Below are 13,337 nucleotides of genomic sequence, written 5' to 3'. Positions count from 1 at the left end.
TGAAACCGTTTGGATGATAAAAATCTGAATACTAGATTGAACTAGATAGTTCAAATAAACATTTGCAAACAAATAAAACGTATATACAGCAAAGGTTTACTTAATAGGAGAGTCATGGTCGTCAGTACTAGTTATCATCAGCAGATGGCGACAGAGGAGCATCATAAAGTGGATGGCAGAGCGGTAGAGAGATCCTCCATGCTTTCAGTCCGCTGAAAATCGAGCTTCTGTATATAAAAGTCAGACCGGCATCTGTATTTAAATGCATGTGCTTTGTCTTTATGTTCACATCTGGAAATTTAAACTACCCAAGAAACACATCTGAAGGGCTTGAAAAAAGGGCTGTCTCTCCGTGCGTCCCTAACGATGCCGAGAGGCCTTTGATTTCCTTATACTTCCATCCAGTTGTCAGTAAGAAATAAATAAATACATAAAAGAATTAAGCTCCGCCAAAAGTCTGAGTCACTGGGCTGTATTTAAATGAGTTTTATGGCTTTGAATGGAGATGGTGTTTTATGAATCAGCTCTAGGGGGCGCTGTGTCATCATCATCATCATCGTCGTCATTATCATGGAGAGAGGAGGAGGAGAAAGTGTGAGAGAGAGAAGGAGAGGGAGGGAGAGGGCTGGGGGGCGGAGGGATGATAGATTCCATTTCTATTCTACCTTTAATCCAACTGTGAAATTCATAACTAAAAGGCAGCGCTTTTTTTTCTTCTTCTTCTCAGGTAGTTTTCTGAAAGCCTGTGTACTGCTGCATCAACTCTGAGTTTCATCATCACACCTTCACCCAAAAAAACATGGCCTGCAGGCAAAAAAAAAAAAAAAGGTTGCTTGATATAATATATTGATCTAGCTGGATTTTTTTTTTTTTTTTTGACTTGAAGAAAAAAAAGTAGCCGCGAAAAGGTTAAAGTTCTTTAAGTGAAGCTACACTCCTCGCCTAATGAGCCATGTGACAGCAGTCACATTAACCGCTGCAACATCAAAGATAATTCCCCTAATTAACCTCAGACACACGCAGGGGGTGAGGAGGGGGACGGGAATGGGGGGAGCGTCGGGATGCAAAGTTGTGTTTATGGCCCGCTGCAGCTATCAGGCGCCGCTCGTCAAGAGACCTAATGAATCTGTTAAGGCCTAATAATGTAAACCGCAGCGAGGCGATCAAAATGAGCAGAGACGTGCACGTTTCCACTTTAAACATTTTATTACAGACAAAAGAAAAAACAAAAAGAAGTATTTGTGACACAAAAAAATGAATCTATAATGCCGGCGCATCAGTGGATGCACCAACAACAATTTCTGAAAAAATATTTATTAATCTAATAATCATGTTGTTTAATCAATAATAATAATAATAATAATAATAATAATAATAATGCACCCTGATGAGAATTAGCCAAAATGTTACTTCATATCATTCATAAATAGATGTGAAACCTGCAACCAAATTAAATAGAATGACCATATTGTAAAACATATGATATCCAACAAAAACAAAAATGGGTCCTCTCATCACTGGCTTTACAAATTAAAGAAGTACGTTTGGCAGGTTTATTCACAAACTTAAAATATCTACCCCCATGACCGTTCCTCTGAAATGCAAATCCTGCTACAGTGAAAAAAAAAAAAAAACAAAAACAAAAAAAAAGGAACAAAATATCTTAAGATTTTTTTCTTCACAAAAAAAGATAAAGATGAGTTAAACACAATTCTAAAACACCTAATAAAACTAGTCAAAAACTTTAAAACCCACTGTTATGTTTTTTTTTTCTTTAGTAACATTTCACATTTAGCAACTTTTTTTTTTCTTATTTTTTTCTTTTTTTTTTTTAATTCACCTGTACAAGTGGTGCCTGGGACTAAAGGGTGGTGGGCAGGGTAACAGGTGGGAGGAGGGGAGGGCAGGGGAGGGGTGTGGGGGGGATGGAGGCGGTCCTTACTGACCGAGAGGGGGAGGAGCTAAAAAGGAGAGGTTTCAATCTTTGACCCCCTACAGTTCTGCAACGTCCTGAGGTCATGTGAAGAGAGTGACACTCCCTATCAGAGCTCCACCGGTTGAGGAGGAAATCGAGCATCTTTCAGTCGTTGCGTTTCCCCTCTTAATCGGGGCGACGCAAGACCGGTGAACACAGTTTCAACACAAGTTTTAGTGTGTGTATTCCCTCACTGAATCCGCCTGCACAAATGTCACATAACCAAACAAAAAAAAAAAGGATGTTAAAAAAAAAAAAAAAAGCAAGGGACTGCAGCTAAATACACACATAAAGAGGGATTCCATTTTGGTGATATTTACAATCACTCTGTGATAAATAAAGGAAACGGGGGAGTCCTTTACTAAGGGCAAGGATGATTTACAAATGTGTTTGTGGCTATACCTTCATTAAAATGTTTGCTTTGCTTTCACTCAGTCGGGGTGTCTCAGTCTGTCCTGAAGTACATCCACCCCCGACGAGGTGACTATATTCTAGTATCCTGCATTAGCTTTTCTACCCAAGACCCCCTACGCTTTGAGTATGCTTTGAGCATTTCACCTCCCCAATAAGGGCAGTCCATGGCAAACACAGAGTAATGGAGTGAAAAATTCAAAACAAAACGAGAAGACATTTTTATTTCTTTTTTTGGTCTTCATTTCCAGTATGTTGGCATGAGCTTAGAGCTCTCTGCCCCCTCAAGAAATGGAAAGTTCGCTGATAAGGGGAAAAAAAAAAAAAAAAAAAAAAAATAAGCAAGAGAAGTGCCTCAGGCTTCTGGCCGATGTAAGTGCTTGGCAAATAGGTGATGTTACTGTAGCAGTCTTTGGGATTTCGAAATCCGTCAGAACGAAAAAAGAAAAACAAAAATGGTGTAGAAGCAAGAGACATCGATGATGTTGTTGTTATGTTAGAAAGCTCCCTGGAGTCTGACATTTGGAGGTCTTTCAACTTCAAGTGAGGTAGAGAGGCTTGTCCCGAGCTCCCATGCCGCTGCTAAGGAAGACAATGAAAACTGTATTAATGTACGCCTAGATATACATTTCCCCAGGAAATGTCTGTGAGATTATGAAATATTTATCAAGTAAGGCCTTGCGCAGAGAGCGGCTCCAAAACAAACACACACACACAAAAAAAAAGAGCTAACGGACGTCAATAAGCATGAAGTTGAAAATTTGCAGATCACTTGGCACTGGAAATGTCAAAATACAAAGTCTGTTCTTTGGTTATCTTTACTGACATATTGGAAATAACTCAGCACCCTCTGGAAACTACAGTGATCTGAGGCGGAGGGCGAAGGTTTAAGCAAAGACCCGACTTCAAAGAGCGTAATTTGACCCAGGCGCGATCCCATTTGACATACAGATGAATCAGCTCTAAACACAAGGAGGTGCCGATGCCGAGCTCCGGGTAGAAGCGCCGAGTTTCAGGTGAGACGCGAAAAAACATTCCCCTTGTACCTGCTTGACTAGCTTGATTCAATAAAGCAATGTGTGCTGAGCGAAACACAGGGAAACTTAATTGGATGTCACACTTTTCCCGAGCTCGGTAATAGCATTGTTCTACTGCTGCATTACTCATTTCAATTTCAAGGAGATGCTTTGCTTTAGCAGGGAAATTGCAGTTTATGATTAATACTGTCGGAGTCTCTGAGTGTGAAAGTGAAGTGGTTTAGAGTTACTCATTTGGAAAATGAGTAAGTGTCAGACAGCTATTTAGTATTCTCAACAATCACATGTCTTTGGGTTGCACTTATAGAAGGACGGGAGCGGGTTTTTTGTATATGGCGCCTCTAACTTCACTGCCAACTTTGCACAATGTGGCAACGACGGTTGCGATGAGCTCACCCGCAATGGTTGGGTCCGCAGTCCCTGTTGCAGTACTCGCTGTCCCAGTCGGGGTTCTGGCCGTGCACTGGATTGGGGGCCCCTGGAGACTGTGAGCCCCCGACGCTGTTCTGGTAATCAGCCTGAATATGGGAGAATCCCTGCAGATCAGAGAAGAGGAGAAGACATTATATCATCTTAGCCTTGCGATGGGCAGCCATTAGAGTTTGCTGAGCCATGACGCTGTATGAGGCCAAATGTTGTCAGTCGCTCCTGAAAGATATAGCTTTCTTTTCTTTTTTTTCTTTTTTATCTTTCTCCATTTGCTCTCATTGCAGGGTTAAAATGGTTCCCACAATCGCACTTTTTACAGTGACATGAAACCCCGCCGCTGGATTGGAGACATTATGGACTCAGGGAAAAAGGAGAAAATAGTTGGTTTGCCAATAACTCTTTTAGAAGTTAAAAGAGTGCTTGAGGCCTGTTATCTTACAGTCTGAAAGCAGACATCCCCTACGCACAAAATTCTTGCAGGGAAAAGTGGTCTGGAGTCACTCAGTTGGGAACTGAATATGCTATGGAAAAAGATCTGCAAGGCTTATCAATGTTTTAGGTGGAATAGGGTCCTCTTTCTCTGTTTTTGTTGAAAAATGTTAATGGAGTTTAGGGGATTTTGTGTAAATTTTAAGGATGTCTGAGCCTACCTGTTGGCCGAGAGGAGGGGAGTGCAGAGGCGCCTGGAGCCCCATTTGGTGTGAGATGATTGGCTGCGACTGCTGCATGCGGATTGGCTGGTTGAGCAGGGAGCTCTGGTGCAGGGAGAGCTGGGCGTGCGGGTGCAGAGGCGGGCTAATCTGGAAGGGTGCTGGGGGAGAGGCACTCATGCTGGGCGGGAGCATCTGGGACTGGCTGAGGGTCTGGGCCAGGGTGTGGCGAGGCGGGCCGCCGTAGCCCTGGAGGTCTGACAGGGGGAAGGAGCCCGGCGGGCCCAGGTAAGGTGAGGAGGGCTGAGGGGGCACGCTGTACAGGGGCTGCTTCGGTGGCAGCAGGTGGGAGGGCTGGCTGGTCTGCTGGGCACTTTTTGGTTCGGGGTCGTTGTATGTCTACGGGTGAGGAAAAATACACCGTCAGTGACATGACAACTACTTTAACAGCGGCATCATTCACACGCAAAACATTCAAACCTGACCTGACAGCATGTCTTTGAATATAGTGTGGCGTACGTGAGCCAACAAGCTAACCAGATGGTGTCTGTTACAGTAGCAGCAGGGTTTTCCCAAAGTCCTGGAAATGATTTCTGTATTTACATTTGTTGGACAGGCCTTTAAAGCAGTAGTTTGGCACATGTGCTTATTTTCTCTTGCAGTAATGATGAGAAGATTATCAGAGACATACTAGCTGTCTTCTCTGTTTGTAGTACATATGCTAAGATGAGCTAAGATAAAGTAGCTGTCCTGTAGCTGCACCATTATCTTGAATCAACTCTGGCATATGTGCATGTGCACACACAGAGGATTGGAATTGTGTTACTCAAAGGCCCAAGGTGCAACAGTTCAAGACAGTTCAAACCATAGATTTTTTGGCAAATTGGTACAAAAAGTCTTTGCATCTATTTTATTTCTGGGCCCTTCATTTTTCAATAGAGTTAATCAGCAAACAACCTTCAACTTATTTATAATTTGATACTTTAAAACACGATGATGGCGGACACAACAGTTCCTCAAAAGCGAAGCCAAAACAAATAGAGCTCCCCCTGGTGACTGGCTGCACTATAGGTCATAAGCTCCACCTCCTCCACATCAGCAGATGGGCCAAATTAAATGATGAGTAGACGTCAAACATTTTTTCCGAGGATGGTTTCTGTCATTGTAGCTATTACTGGAACTTACTGATGCATGTTCAAGAGTAGATTTTTGTCTGATAAATTTCGTTTTAGGATGTGATAACATGATGACTACGGGTTGCCATGCCAACCGCTCCATGAAGTGGTCCCGCGGGACCGTGAGAATAGGAAAAAGTAAATGGATAAAAAGGTACAGTGTATCAACCGACATCTGTTTGTAGCTGGTGGAGGTAGAGCAGAGCGTAGTATTAATTAATTAAAAACACAATGCTCGACGTGGCCCCTCTCTTGGACCATACTGCGCAGATTCTGGCTCAAAACTCACAAGATGGCGCTGCCATTCCTGGGAAATTTGCCTCAATTTGGCCAATGCAAGGCCGTGGGGACACATCGTCCATATTTATATACAGACTATGCATATACAGACTATGGTTAGTTTAGGACCATTCTTGAAAAAGAGTTGTGGCACTTTTGAAGAAGGCACCCGAACTTGACCTTTCGAAGCCTGGACAGTGTCTGTCTGAAGCAGGTGCAGCACCCGCAAAATACCCTGCTTGCACCCTCTACCTCCACCCTCCCCAGGCCTCTGTGATGAGCTGTCAGATTGCTCATCTCCAGCCATCAGTGTTGATTAGAAGGTAATGGAGCCCATTTGTATGAATAGAGCTGGGGCCAAGGTAATGATCAATAGACACCTTGACAGATAGATGGGGAAAGAAGAGGGACATACACCCACACACCCACACCCACACACACATATATATATATATATGCAGGACCCCAGGCAGAGAAATGAGGCTGTTTGCCTGCAGAACAAATGGAATGACAAAAAGAATCTTCCCCACACTACATTGTGTGTTGTTAATACAAGACGGCACTAAACAATGCAATCCAACAGCCCTCCTCCTTGGCTTTCTTTATCCCCTGTGCTACTATGCCATGGTATACATGGTATGCGCCATCATTCACTTTGCAAAAAGGATGTCATAGATCTGCATTAGCGGGAAAGTGTCAGAGGAGGAAACAACGGCAAAGCCAATGATTGCCTGCGTTGATTTTGATGTACTTCCTGTTGTAGATGAAGAGAGGAGGGGAATCGATGATCTAATGCATGACACAGGTGTCTGCTGGTGCAAGATAAATTTAGGAGTGCTACTTTCTAAAGATACACATGGCATATATAACAGAATTACACACGATCGCATGCGCAGCAGATGGGAGAGCAATTATTTTCTATCCTCCTGGCCAGTTATGGCCATATGCTCCAACTGGATGACCCCTCCCCCAACCCTATGTAACCATACCAACACCACATCCCAACCCCCAATCTGCACCCTATGGAAATCAGGTATTGTTCCAAATATGGTCTGTTCTTTTTTTTTTTTTTTTTTGCATCAGATGCCACCCCTCACCCTCACCACCGCCACCACCACCTTCTCATCCCAACGTAACCCCTCCCAGCCCATTAGCAGGGATTTTTCATCCAATCCATCATCAGTTTTAGCCAGTGTGTCATAAGCGTTACCTTGGAAACCAGACTGGCTCGGTACGCGGCCAAGGCTTTCAGGTACTCTTTCTTAGCCGCCTCGGTTTTCCTCTTGTATCCCTGTGAAGAAGACGAAGAAGAGAGAAAGAAATCAAAACAAGAAGCTTGGGGTGAGAGGGGAGGTTGACATGCTCGTAAACCTGCAGACACACACGCCTTTTTAGCCCACTAACACTTTCTTAAACACGCGCCGCACACACACACACACACACATACACACACACACGCAACTATGCCCTTAATGTTCCCTTTCCATCAGAGCCAATGGTACAGAACACCTCTATTTCCTCATCACAGCACTAATACTCCCTCATCTCAATGTGTCTCCCTCCATTGTAGCAACACATCATTTCCATTCCAATCCACCTAGAGAAATGAACTGGAACTTCTCTCTCTGACTCTCTCTGTATGACTATCATGACACTGACATTAGGGATAAACCAGAATGGTTGTTGTCTTTTAGCACCTTAGAATGTGATCCCTTTGCATGGGTTTTGTTTGACGTTGACTTCCATATTGTCAGAGCGATCCCTGGACCTCTATTGCCATACAACTACCTGCTGCTGTTGCTGTGTTTTTCAGCATGTTTGCATAAAGAAAAGTGGGGTTCTCAGTGCAGGCGGATATCTGCATGTTGCGTGTATTTTTAGTCAGTAAGGTGCATACATAAATTTGAGCGTCTGCACAGGACCGGACTGGAAATGAGGCTATTAGCTATAAGGGCTGTGAGCAAAATCATTTGTATTATGCAAAACAAGAAGTGCCTTTCTTAGGAGGAAACAAAAATGGGTTTTTTGATGCTGATACCAGCACATTTACTCATACTAGAATGATGCTTAGAAATCCCCTGCAAAATCCCTCCTTAAGGTCAGGCCAATGTTTAAGAATTGTGTCTAAATAAGGTCGTCTAAAACCGGAACGCTGCTCAAAGTACACTGCTAAAGCGCCAAACTGAAAATATACGAGAGTGCTTTTTCAGTATGTAAAGAACAAGCAGTCTCTTATACGCTGAACTGTGCACATCCCATGAGAGTTGCTAATAGCGGAGGGAACTAACAACTGTGGTTTCCTCTCGGAGTTAAATACCAATAAAACAAACGCCATGACCTCCCACAACACTCTCATCATTAGCCTCTGCCGGCTATTACCGCTGAGCTGGAGATGATGATGTCAAATTTCAAAAAAAAAAAAAAAAAAAAAGAAAAAGACAAAGATTGCTCTTCCTGGTTAGCCAAGACGCCCTTCAGCTAAATCCAAGGATGAGACGATAGCGGAGGGGGATCGCTAATTCTGTATTCAAGGCAGGATCAAAATAGCAGGTGAGAGATATAAATAAAGAGACTGGAATCGAGAACTTTCACACGTCTCGGCTCGTCAGTGGGCCGGTGACGATACGCGGCGTGGAGGCATCAGCTACGGCGGCTGGAGGGACAGATTAAATGGGACGCTGCCACGGCCCAGAGCTTTGTGGGAGTTTCGCATTGGCAGAGATGATATTCGCATTTTTTTTTCTCCTGCCACATTCTCTTTTGGAAAATCCTTTTTTAGTTTTTGACGGACACTGCGCAGCCTGGAAAAAGTTTGCATAGTGAGAGTGGGAAGCAGAGCAATAGCGAGGATTTGAGCCTGTCTGAGTGTGTGTGTGTATGTGTGTGTATTCATATGTGATTGTTTGCTTTTGCAGGGATGCACCGGCAAGTGCATGTGTGTCTATTTACTCACTGCATAACACATCAGTCCTTGACTCCTGAAATCTCCCCGGGCTGTATTTATATTTTTCCCACATTGACCGTTTTGGTCTGCAAAATGTCCTACTTTGTTCAGTCTCGGACTGTTTTACGGCTATTGTTGCACAGAGCGCTCCCCCGCCCTTCCTCCTCTTTCCCTTTGGTAGAATTAAATTTAGAAAGAAAATCATTTTAATGAGAGTCAGGGGAGTGGGGATAAACGGATGGATTATCTTTAGAAAGAGAAGAACTAGCTCATTAAGGTGAGCTGTATCTCACAGCAATGTTCTGGTAATTACACAGCAGATAATGCCAACTAAAGGCTGCCTGCCTGCACACACGCCATCTACTGGTGGGAACCGTAAACTGAGCTGCACACGTGGGCATTCGTGCTGTTGCTCAGTGCTCACGTTCCAAACACCTAAAGAGAAAACGCCTAGATATACACATTTGAACCAAAGTACACAGCCAGAGTCCCTCGTGCCTCATGATCTCATGGCCATTCGTGCATCAGTGTTGATATGTTCAGAATCCTGAACAGTAGATTCAACACTGCCTCACTTCCCCGTCACTGACTGGATCTGTAGCACAGGGTGCAGAGCACTTTAACTGATTTCTCCTGCACTTTATTCAAGCCAATTGCTTTTTTATTTATTTTTCCAAGTGAGAATTTAATTGCATAGTCCAAACTGTCATGTTTTCCTATGCATCTGACAACAGACATGCAGGATGTTGAAATCTAGACAAGTTTAATGAGAAAGAAGAAGAAAAAAGGGGGTTCAGCATCAGATATTACCATGACAGATCCCTGATCTAAATATCATGGAGTAAAATCTGAGACTGACTTAGTCCACAAAGACGCAGGCCAGTGTCTGTTTCTTCGTACCTGCTTCTGCTCCTCTCCTAGGCTGTCCCACATGGACGCCACAATCTTGGAGACGTCCCCGAAGGTGGCATTGGGGTTCTGGCCCTTGATGGCTGCCTGGGTGTCTCTGAAGAAGAGCGCATACGCCGACACGGGCTTCTGTGGCTCGTTGGGGTCCTTCTTCTTCTTCTTCTTCTGAGGTTTGGGTTTGGGCTTCATCATTTCTGCTGAGGGTCGCTTCTCGCCGCTTATCTGGGGACGGAGAGACACTGGCGGTCATTAATCAGTCAATAATAACTCTTTTTTTCTGCAGCTGCTACAAAAAATAACACTTATGGAGTCATTCGCTATGCATGGCATTTATGAGTGTGATGCATTGACTGGATAAGTTGTTCCTTTACATGTATAGTGTACATAAGAACACACATATCTGCAAAGAGCCATTGCAAAACAAAGTCAAAGTCGGTGGAGACAGGTTTGTCCTGTGGTGCACTGAGGCAATTCTGAAAAGAAACCGGACAGTTTGGGGATGAAAAGAGGGACCTAATTAAAATTTTATCCGCAGCAGCTTCACTTGGTTTCACGCTGGTGACATTTTATCAGCTGTTGAATCACTGAATTCACGGACATTTACCTTTTTAGTCTCTTTCATGTGGACCACAAAGAATTCAATAACGCGTTCTGAGGAGACCATAAGAAACGGATTAAACACGTGTTCTTTTTTTATGTTATTCTTTTTTCTTTTCTTTTTTTTTTCACAGTGCGTACCCAGTTAGTTCGTCAACAATACTGCACAGGAATCTCAGCGCATTCTCGGGAGGCAAAAAAATAAATAAATAAAAAATCTGTGCAATGTACTCGATCCAATACACATGAATACGTTTTCATTTTCCATGCAGGGCTTTGACTGAGGAGTCAAATCCAGGTCACCTGATCCTGGATGTGATTCTATATGGAAATTGCCTTCTTTGCAGCAGAAGAGAGAACGCGTCAGGCGCGGGGGAGGGAGGGAGAGAGGGAGGGAGGCGAAGGGAGAGGGTTGATGGAGAAGAAGAAGAAGTGATGATGATGTTGCCATTAGCAGCAGTGGTCCTGACTCTCTGGTTGCCATAAAGCCATAAAAAACAATCCAATTTTGGTCCATATGATAGAAGATATAATGACATGCTGAATATATAATGATATACGTCGGTATTATATCAGATGAAGGATGTTTGCGTGCACTCGTCATGGTCGCTGGGGTTATGGAGAGTTACTCTAATGTCGTTAGGGGGCTACGAGTGGCGGCCGGTTCTTCTTGGCACGGAGGCACCATCTCTCAAGCCAGGCTGCTCCCATTTCACCTAGTTGCATTTGAGAAATTTTAAACATCTCTGAATGTTTGCTTTCATAATCCGCCGATCCACGGGTTCAGTGTTAATACTCAGCAGGGGGGCGAGCAAACCGTGAAAAAAGATTTGTCCCCGCCTGAGTATCAAACAGCAACTTGAGGACATTTAAAGGCGTTCACTTCCATCTAATGCATACTTATCACGAGATTAAGCAACAGCCACGTTTTCTTCTTCTTCTTCTTTTTTATTTTTTTTTTGTTTTCGCCCTTCACTGTCAATTGGAAAACAGGAAATGACTTGCCTTTGAAAATTGCATTGTTTTAGCCGCGCATTTGCCAAACAGCACACTGTATTCCACACAGCATGAAATTAACTAATCAAAATTCAAGGTCCAGGAGCACATTTGGCAGCAAAAGAAAAACTTCAAAATGGCCTTTGTGTTGTGAGGAAATGAATGAATGTTCCCATTCAGGGTGATGTGAAAGTATCGCTTGTCTATTTCACAGCTTACAGGTAATATTCATTTGTGTATGTCTCTCTCTCTCTCTCTGTGTGTGTGTGTGTGTGAGCGAGTGCGCACGGTTTCATTAAAAAATAATCATCCCTCACTTTTAGGCAATGAGGCAGAAGACAGGCATTTGAAACGACATCTGTTCCACCCAAGCCTTTGAAGTGAAAATAGAATAAACTGAAGGTAGAGCTAATGGAATGACAAAATAGAAAAAAAAGAAGAAGAAGAAGAAGAAGGGAAAAAAAAAGGCTAAATAATCTCCAGGAAAATTCACATGTATTCATACAAAAGAACGAGCAATGACACACAACAGCTTGCAGCAGCAAGCACGCAATCAGCCGGGGAAGAACAGAGCGAGTATTCCCTCATTTCTTTCTCTATTTTCTTCTCCTATAATATGAGATTGGTGTTTGAGAGCTCGAGTGTGGAGGGGCTGAGTGGAGGAGGAGGAAAAAAAAAAGAAACGATGAAATATCAATGAATCTGTAAGACTGAGGAGAAGTTGAAAAATTAATGAAGATGGCTACTTGTAAAAAGACATCAATAAACTTTGCGCACTCTTTGCACTGCGCTAATAGTTTTCTCTCAGATAAATAAACAGGGGAATGAACAGAGGAATAAACACTCTTAGGTGCTTAATTTGCTCTCATTTCCTTGCAGCACGTTTCCACTAAATCTTTGCCTCACAACTGGCTCCTACGTATTCAAGAAAAGAACAAACTTGAGTTCAAGTAAGTCATAATTTGTAATTTTTAAATTATTATCTTTCTTTCTTTCAGTTTCTACATATACTTTTTTTTTTTTTTTTTAGAGAAGACCCTCCATGACAATCATATTTATTGGACAGGCTTTACACGCTTGCCTTCACCGATTACTGGCGGCGGATAAACCGTAACCCGCTACGTAGCCGCTGCCTCAAGCTTATTTTCCTGGGGTTTTCTCATGCAGGTGCAGAGAACAGTAACGACCATGACAGCTGTTGTTGTCAGCCGAGGAAAGACACAGTCACATCCCTTATTCATAATGAAACATCTTGTGGCTCCGCTGCGTTTGGGTCTATTTTCTGATACTGTCAGTCGGGGAGATCGGTATCTGGTCCACTCCTCCGACGGACTCCGGCTGATGCAAATCGGCCAGATCGGGGAGCCCTTCTGATACGTCGAGTCTACATCTTGATGTTCAGATTAACAGACGGCTACTTCCTGTCCTGCACCAGAGTTATTGGGCCGAAGATATCTGAGTAGAACACGATGTTATTTAGCCCAAAGTTGACGCAAATACACTACAGTGTGGACGGTTTGGACACATTTTCTCACTGAGTTGAACGAGAGACTATCCTAAAATGAAAGCTGCTCTGCTTGTGTCAATTTTCTATCAATCTGAAATTACCCAGTTACCTTTACTTCCAGGAACAGGGTCTGTTGCTTAATTAATATTCATTTAATTTGAATTCCTACGCACGGTGATGCATGCTGTATGGCCCACAACAGTAAAATAAACTGCAGCAGTGCAGAGGCTCATTCTCTACTTTAGCGGTCGCTTGCAAGTTAAATAACATTTTACACATTTTGCATAAAGACGTAGCAAAGAAAAAGAAGCTAAATTACAAATGGGTGAAAAAATAAGTTGAAATCAGCCAGTATCAAATAAGCATCTATAATTTGCAGAGCTTATTATATATAAAACACATTCCTGTTATAGGTTTTCACCGCAGTT

At 43.1% G+C, this 13,337-nt stretch overlaps 1 protein-coding gene across 3 annotated transcripts in view; it reads right to left on the bottom strand.

The window, feature by feature from the left end:
- Positions 1 to 1,187: 1,187 nt before the first annotated feature.
- Positions 1,188 to 13,337, bottom strand: part of LOC125015125 (TOX high mobility group box family member 2-like) — a 77,358-nt gene continuing 65,208 nt past the window's right edge. For all 3 annotated transcript variants that reach the window (XM_047596795.1, XM_047596803.1, XM_047596810.1), the window contains 5 exons: positions 9,801 to 10,031; positions 7,167 to 7,247; positions 4,503 to 4,901; positions 3,820 to 3,959; positions 1,188 to 2,968 (listed from right to left, as the gene is read on the bottom strand). In XM_047596795.1, coding sequence (XP_047452751.1) covers positions 2,926 to 2,968; positions 3,820 to 3,959; positions 4,503 to 4,901; positions 7,167 to 7,247; positions 9,801 to 10,031 — 894 coding nt within the window. In that variant the 3' untranslated portion in view covers positions 1,188 to 2,925. The remainder of the gene's footprint in view (positions 2,969 to 3,819; positions 3,960 to 4,502; positions 4,902 to 7,166; positions 7,248 to 9,800; positions 10,032 to 13,337) is intronic.

The sequence above is a fragment of the Mugil cephalus genome, chromosome 1, assembly GCF_022458985.1.
Source record: "Mugil cephalus isolate CIBA_MC_2020 chromosome 1, CIBA_Mcephalus_1.1, whole genome shotgun sequence".
In the NCBI taxonomy this organism is placed as follows: Eukaryota; Metazoa; Chordata; class Actinopteri; order Mugiliformes; family Mugilidae; genus Mugil; species Mugil cephalus.
Note: the sequence above shows the minus strand (reverse complement) of the source record. Positions and strands in the feature narration are given on the sequence as shown.